This window comes from Labrus mixtus, chromosome 19, assembly GCF_963584025.1.
Source record: "Labrus mixtus chromosome 19, fLabMix1.1, whole genome shotgun sequence".
NCBI classification, from domain to species: domain Eukaryota; kingdom Metazoa; phylum Chordata; class Actinopteri; order Labriformes; family Labridae; genus Labrus; species Labrus mixtus.
The window spans coordinates 1,971,697-1,980,000 of NC_083630.1; the positions used below are offsets into that span (position 1 = coordinate 1,971,697).

The following is an 8,304-nucleotide window of genomic DNA, read 5'->3' on the forward strand; positions in this document are numbered from 1 at the left end:
CACCCACTAATGTGGCGCCCTGTTGGCAACGTTTGTGTGCATTTTACACCGTTTCTTGCAATTAGAACCCAGACATAACAAAAAAAAAACGTGTGTCTAGGACTTCTTTTTGTGTTGCCGTGGTAACAACCAGGTATCATATGTTGTGATTTTCACTAGAACCATAAAAGACTTTTAAATCGTGGTATCATGACAACCCTACGTCAGGCTTTCTTTTACACGACTTCAGACACCACGATGACATGTGACTCTAGTTTACATCTTGATTTACAGTGTTGACCATGAAACCATTGAAACGCGCCTGAACGATCCATCACTGGTCAACAAGTTTAAGCTGTAAACCAGAGAGAGGCCTGCAGCCGCAGCCCACACGCTGCATTCTTTACAACCACACCACGGCAAAGACATTAAAGCTCGGCCTCTGCTTTCCTACTTGGAGAAGTCTCTGAAAAGTTGGGGCGTCTGCTTTAAACATGAGAATATAGAAGTCAGCACTTTCATAAAGGAGAAGCGCTCCTCAGAGGGACGAGTCGTTTGCAGTCTGTGCTTGTAAATTGGAGTCGATCTGTAATAACAGAGAAGCTGATTCTGCAGAATGACTTTCACAGCAAGGAGACACATGTTTCCTGGGATTAGGAAACGCAGACTGCTCTGAGAACAAGAAGAAACACAGACATGTTGGTGACATTAAACGTCTTTATTTGAGACTGTTTTTCATGTCCTACATAAATAAGTGGAGTCAGTGCATCTGTGACAGAACAAAAGGATTCAAGCTTCATTCAGTCAGAGACTTTCAAATGAGACTGTCATAAACTGTCATGTCAGAGTGCGTCTGCAGCCACAGAAAGACCTCTAAAAATAGATGTCATGCACACTCCATGAATTCTTGATAAACGGGAGTATTTAGGGCAAATCTACGACTGTTGGTGTTTTTGGACCACTTTCCCAGCGAGCTCCATCAGCAGAGGGAACCTGAGCGTCCTCTCCCTCCAGGACTCGGAGATTCCCTGCAGACCGGTCTGAAAGAATCAAGATGAAAACTTCAGGGCAACATGCCACTGTCTGTTCTAGTGTTCCTTGACTGATTCATACTTTAATCTAAAATGTGTCATTGACTTTAAAATGTTCGACATGATGGACACTTTCTCTACCTGAGCTCCGAAACAGGCTCCTATGAAGGAGGCTCGACTGGCGGTGCATCCCCCACGCCGCATCGTGTCCCTGACGGCCTCATCCAGCTGGGTCAGGGTCAGGACAGCGTGCAGCGCCCCCTGGAATGCACCGGGCAGAGCTGCATGCAGAATGAGACGTATGAGTGCTCATGTGACAGATCCTGATCACAGACAGAGGATCCAGATGTTTAAAGTGATACTGAAGTAGGTTCTGCACTGTGTCTCTAAAACGATCAACCAGGTCTAACCATACCATACCAAACTATACCTAACCATACCTAATAATACCAAACTATACCTAACCATACCTAATAATACCAAACTATACCTAACCATACCTAATAATACCAAACTATACCTAACCATACCTAATAATACCAAACTATACCTAACCATACCTAATAATACCAAACTATACCTAACCATACCTAATAATACCAAACTATACCTAACCATACCTAACCATACCTAACCATACCTAATAATACCAAACTATACCTAACCATACCTAACCATACCTAATAATACCAAACTATACCTAACCATACCTAATAATACCAAACTATACCTAACCATACCTAACCATACCTAACCATACCAAACCATACCTAACCATACCTAACCATACCAAACTATACCTAACCATACCTAACCATACCAAACTATACCTAACCATGCCTAACCATACCAAACTATACCTAACCATACCTAACCATACCTAACCATACCAAACTATACCTAACCATACCTAACCATACCTAACCACACCAAACTATACCTAACCATACCTAACCATACCAAACTATACCTAACCATACCTAACCATACCTAACCATACCTAACTATACCTAACCATACCTAACCATACCTAACCATACCTAACCATACCAAACTATACCTAACCATACCTAACCATACCTAACCATACCTAACCACACCAAACTATACCTAACCATACCTAACCATACCAAACTATACCTAACCATACCTAACCATACCTAACCACACCAAACTATACCTAACCATACCTAACCATACCAAACTATGCCTAACCATACCTAACCATTCCTAACCATACCTAACCATTCCTAACCATACCTAACCATACCAAACTATACCTAACCATACCAAACCATACCTAACCATACCAAACTATACCTAACCATACCAAACTATACCTAACCATACCAAACTATGCCTAACCATACCTAACCATTCCTAACCATACCTAACCATACCAAACTATGCCTAACCATACCTAACCATTCCTAACCATACCTAACCATACCTAACCATACCTAACCATACCAAACCATACCTAACCATACCTAACTATACCTAACCATACCAAACTATACCTAACCATACCAAACCATACCTAACCATACCTAACCATACCAAACTATACCTAACCATACCAAACCATACCTAACCATACCAAACTATACCTAACTATACCTAACCATACCTAACCATTCCTAACCATACCTAACCATACCAAACTATACCTAACCATACCTAACCATACCTAACCATACCTAACCATACCTAACCATACCTAACTATACCTAACCATACCTAATCATGGCATGTTCATAGCTCACCTCATGTGTTGGTGAACACCGCAGGGATCAGCTGAGAGCTGCTCCTCCTCAGGTTCTCCTTCACCTGCTGGAGGTGAGCTGTAGCACAAAGAGAGAGAGAGATGTTTCAGGTGAAGTATTTACGTCGTCTGATTTCTTAATTCACATCACTTAAACATATTTGTTAAACTGAATCTATATTAGGAGCTGTAATATATCAGGGTTCTGTAAAGCCCTGTGTTTCCTGACCACAGACAGCTTTGTCCAGATCCTGAGGGTTCTGTCTTTTTGGGTCGTTCAGCTGAGACAGAACTTTCTCCAGAGCGTCAGGATCGGGGCCATTCAGGATGAAGTGCTCCAAAAACCTTAAGAGGAGAGACAGACTCAGGTTAAACCTTCACTTCCTATCAGAACATATTGTGATGCAGTGGCTGTACATAATCACCTTGCAGCAGCCAGCGTCACAGCCACACACATGTCGTTGTTCTGGTTCACTCTGACGGCTCGCTCCACCTTCTCCAACATCTCAGGTCGACCTGCAAACATGGCTACAACCGGAGCCAGCTTAGTGACGCCGTCCATCTGGCAGTCCACCTCACAGCCTGAAACACACAGAAAAGTTACAACAGGAAGCATCCCGGGAGGTGTCATGCAGCTTTGGATCTGTGGTTTTTACCTGTTTCTTCTTTTCCAGCGTCCACATTTCTGAAGAAAGCTTTCAGGCTGCTGTTTCTCCACGGGCCGGGGATGGGGAGGACGGCTTTAGGACCTAACAAAAACAAACATGTATGAACGGTTTCCTTTTAATCCACAGACTCTGATTTACAGATACAATACATTTGATGAGGATGGACTCAGCAGATCAGCTGATCACGATCCCCTCTGCAGGTGGCGCTCTGATCTGTGTCCTGATGAGGACACAGTTCTTCTGGTTTTACTGTCGGACATAACGCTGTGTACAGATGATTTTACCCAGAGTTCTCCTGTGATGATTAACAGCAGCTCTGTGTTTTAAAGGCTGAAGAAGGAAGTCTGACTGTACAGAATATATTTCCATGTAAAGCAGGTGGAAAAACACGATGTTCAGTTTTTATCAGACTCAAAGGCTCTCACTTATCAAAAGTATGTACGGCAGAAAAATGGGTGTACGGTCATTTCCACGCAAAGTTCGGCACTTATCAATTTGGACGTGAGCGGAGGGTACGCTCAAATCTCACACCAGGTCTCAGTTCGTGTACGCACGTTTTCAACTCAGTGTGGACTTGCGCTAAAGCGAATCTGTCTGTGTCGGAGAATAATGAGATCATACTATAACAGTGCTTGTTAAGACGGATAGATAGAGGTTCACAGATTTACTGTTAGATAAGATATCTCAAATTTATTTTATATTACGCTCCACCTCAAACGATCTCTGTAGACTACATTGCTTTTTAAATAATGTTGAGCAGCGCGAGCGGTCAGGTGATTTATTTAGTTGTGTGTTTTATTTGATTAATTTTTGTCTGTTTAATCGATTTACTTTAAAGATTAAAGATTAGAGAGGCTGCTTTCAGTAAATACATGTTAAACGTTCAGCGCACAGGAATATCACTGCAGAAAATACTGAGACAAACTAAAACAGAAAAACTAAAAACAGTTACTTTAAAAGGACAGAAAAACTTTCAGAGGATACAACTTTTAGCCTCTGAAATATTAAATATTTAGGAATTGAGAACATTAACATTAGATCATAACTAATCGGTATGTCCAGAGATTTAAATAATAAATACGCTGATGTGCCACATCCGTAATAACGCACAGCAGATGCCCTGAGGCCAGAGACTACATGTGACATAATAATGAATAAAGAAATCTGGGGGCTCTAAGACGGAGTCAGGACCTTCTTTTATGTAAGTGTTAAATTCTCATGTTTGGAAAGAAGGCTAATCGGATGAGAAGTGCACATTACACAGCGTTTGATCAAACACTTTATTCATGTGATGCAGGACGTTTCAGGTTTCACAGATGCAGGTTCGCCTGTACCACTTGTGCCTGATATTGAGGCTGAACCGATGAAAGAAGCCACTCGCTCCACGATCTGGGATAATTTCAGGTGGGGTACGGCTGGCGTCCTCCGGTCCGGGAGCTGCTTCTTTTAAGACCCGCAATACTAGGCTACATTGTAGCGATCGTGTGGTCTGACCAGGTTTTTTAAACTAAAAGTATTTTAAAAAATTATATTATAGCCTATATTATGTACGTTACATATCAAATTAAATTAAATATTAAAAACTCCGCTGGAGTTCGTTTATCCACACCAACGCTGTTGAGATTTCCGTGCAGGCGCATTTCTTCTGAAGCTCTTTAATCCTACATTTCAGGCTGCCAGACAGCACAACGTTATTCCTCTTTACTTTTCTCTGTTATGGTGTCACTCAGGTCATATCTCGTTTCTCTTCTTTGCCGTATTAAGTATCTCCATGCCGTAAACTCTGGGAGTGAGGACAGCTAAACCGTGAATAAATAGGGGCGTGGTATTTAAATGACGATCGTTTCCAGCCGCCACACTTATCAACACCCGGTCTTGCGTACGCTGTGATCAGCCAGATACGCACGTTTCATAGGTCCCACGTGGACCCTGTCGTACGTTGATTTCTACACCAAATCTTCGCTGGTTTCTACACCAGATTGATAAGTGAGGGCTAAAGTGAGGCTCTCATATCCTTTCAGACCTGTGAGGTTAATGACGGGGGGTGGATGATACCAGAACTTTACACTCTGATATGTCTGTCCTACACACAGAATATTCAGTATTCAGGATTTGTGCATTGGACGTAGGCCGTTCAGTACCTCCTTTCTTCCTGTAGGGATCATTTAGAGGCAGATCGTAAACGGTTCCTGGGCCAAAGAACTCGTAGAAACGTTTGGTCAAATCTTCAGCGTCCACATCTGCAAACACAACACACACCGTCATCTCTGTACAACTCTAACCAAACTGGTTCGCTTAGCTTAACATAAAGAACTCCGTCCGTCTGTTGATACCTCCACAGTCGCTCAGAGACTGGAGCAGGACGAACGCCTGGTCTCCGTAACACGTCTGCTCGCCTGTCGTCCGACGGTAAAAAGGATTTGCCGACTGAGGACGAAACTCAGGACTCGGCTCCAGATCAGACAGAACCTCTTTGAGACGACCCGGATCATAGATCCAGTGCATGGGCTGGGCTGAGAGGGAGGGACACACACACACACACACACACACACACACACAGAGACACACACAACACACACACAACACACACAGACACACAGACACACACACACACACACACAGACAGACAGACAGACGGACACACACACACACACACACACACACACACACACACACACACACACACACACACACACAGACAGACAGACAGACACACAGAGACACACACAACACACACACACACAGACAGACAGACAGACACACACACACACACACACACAGAGACACACACAACACACACACACACAGACAGACAGACACACACACACACACACACACACACAGAGACACACACAACACACACACAACACACACACACAGACAGACAGACAGACGGACACACACACACACACACACACACACACACACAGACAGACGGACACACACACACACACACACACACACACACACACACACACAGAGACACACACAACACACACACACACACACACACACACACAGACAGACAGACAGACGGACACACACACACACACACACACACACACACAGACAGACAGACAGACAGACAGACACACACACACACACACACACACACACACACACACACACACACACAGACAGACAGACAGACACACACACACACACAGACAGACACACACACACACACACACACACACAGACAGACAGACAGACAGACAGACACACACACACACACACACACACACACACATACATCTTTATGAGTAGAGCTTCTTCTGCTTCCTTGTTTTTCTGCCACCACACTGCACGCTGCTGTGACATCATCGTGACGTCTGCTCCTAACTGGTGGACAGACTCCAGTTAAAGAAACATCCTCTGAACTTTATCAGTGCGTGCAGATGTTTCTCCTGGAGACTGATAACGACTCTGTGCAGGTCGTCAGAAAGAAACACTTTAAGAGCGACCTTTAAAGATAAACCGATATATTGTGATATCAGACCGCGGTGAGACACGTGTAAGTCGAATCAAAGGGCAAGGGACAAACTCATACTTATAATTTTAAAATAAAAAATAAAATAAAAGCTCAATAAGAGCTCCAGGCACGCAGTAAGAACACGACTCATGTTGGTTTGGTAACTGTGTTTATCTCACCTGCTGCATCTGCGACTGCGGCCCCGATAATGGCCCCGGCGGCTCGGTCTGCCACCGTCATCGACATCTGCCGTCAGAAGAAACGAGAAATAATGAGAGCAGGAAACATGGCTTTAAAAGAATATGAGATTATCGTTATAGGGAAAAGGAACATCTTCAGTACCTGAATGCAGTGTCAGTGACTGTTTGAAGGTTTTCTAATCTGACTTCTCTTCTGTCTTTGACACACTCACCATGTGGATTCTCCTGCAGGACACACACATGGTATTCTGTCATCTGTTGGATTATTTTCTTGTTTTTGGACTTTTAAAACATTATTCTCTTTGTCAGTAACAGACTCGACTCCTTACCTCGAGGCTTGCCGTCTCCGTCCAGCCGATCGCTGTCAGTTTGGTCAAAGTGTTAACGTCTGTTTTTAGTGTGGAGGGGAGGAAGCATCAGCTCAGAGAGATAAGGACACACACACCAATGAAAATCCAACACACACACACACAAATACACCAATGAAAACCCAACACACACACCAATGAAAACCCAACACTCACACACACACACCAATGAAAACCCAACACTCACACACACACACCAATGAAAACCCAACACTCACACTCACACACCAATGAAAACCCAACACTCACACTCACACACACACACACACACACACCAATGAAAACCCAACACTCACACTCACACACACACACACACCAATGAAAACCCAACACACACACACACACACACACACACACACACCAATGAAAACCCAACACACGCACACCAATGAAAACCCAACATTCACACACACACACACACACACACACCAATGAAAACCCAACACACACACACACCAATGAAAACCCAACACACTCACACACACACACACACACACCAATGAAAACCTAACACTCACACACACACCAATGAAAACCCAACACACACACACACACACACACACACACCAATGAAAACCCAACACACACACACACACACACACACACACACACACACCAACGAAAACCCAACACACACACACACACACCAATGAAAACCCAACACACACACACACACACACACACACACACACACACACACACACACACACCAATGAAAACCCAACACACACACACACCAATGAAAACCCAACACACACACACACAAATGAAAACCCAACACACACACACACACACCAATGAAAACCCAACACACACACACA

General features: G+C 43.8%; 1 protein-coding gene across 1 annotated transcript; it reads right to left on the reverse strand.

The window, feature by feature from the left end:
• Nucleotides 1–682: 682 nt before the first annotated feature.
• On the reverse strand, nt 683–7,567 carry LOC132994296 (crystallin J1B-like). Its single transcript, XM_061064555.1, has 11 exons — nt 7,445–7,567; nt 7,258–7,340; nt 7,095–7,161; nt 5,777–5,956; nt 5,585–5,683; nt 3,432–3,524; nt 3,201–3,357; nt 3,005–3,120; nt 2,777–2,854; nt 1,152–1,291; nt 683–1,019 (listed from the first exon to the last, which is right to left on the reverse strand). The coding sequence occupies exons 3-11, from the start codon at nt 7,159–7,161 to the stop codon at nt 915–917; spliced, it is 1,035 nt and encodes a 344-aa protein (XP_060920538.1). The 5' UTR covers nt 7,258–7,340; nt 7,445–7,567; the 3' UTR covers nt 683–914.
• Between the last annotated feature and the right edge of the window lie 737 nt (nt 7,568–8,304).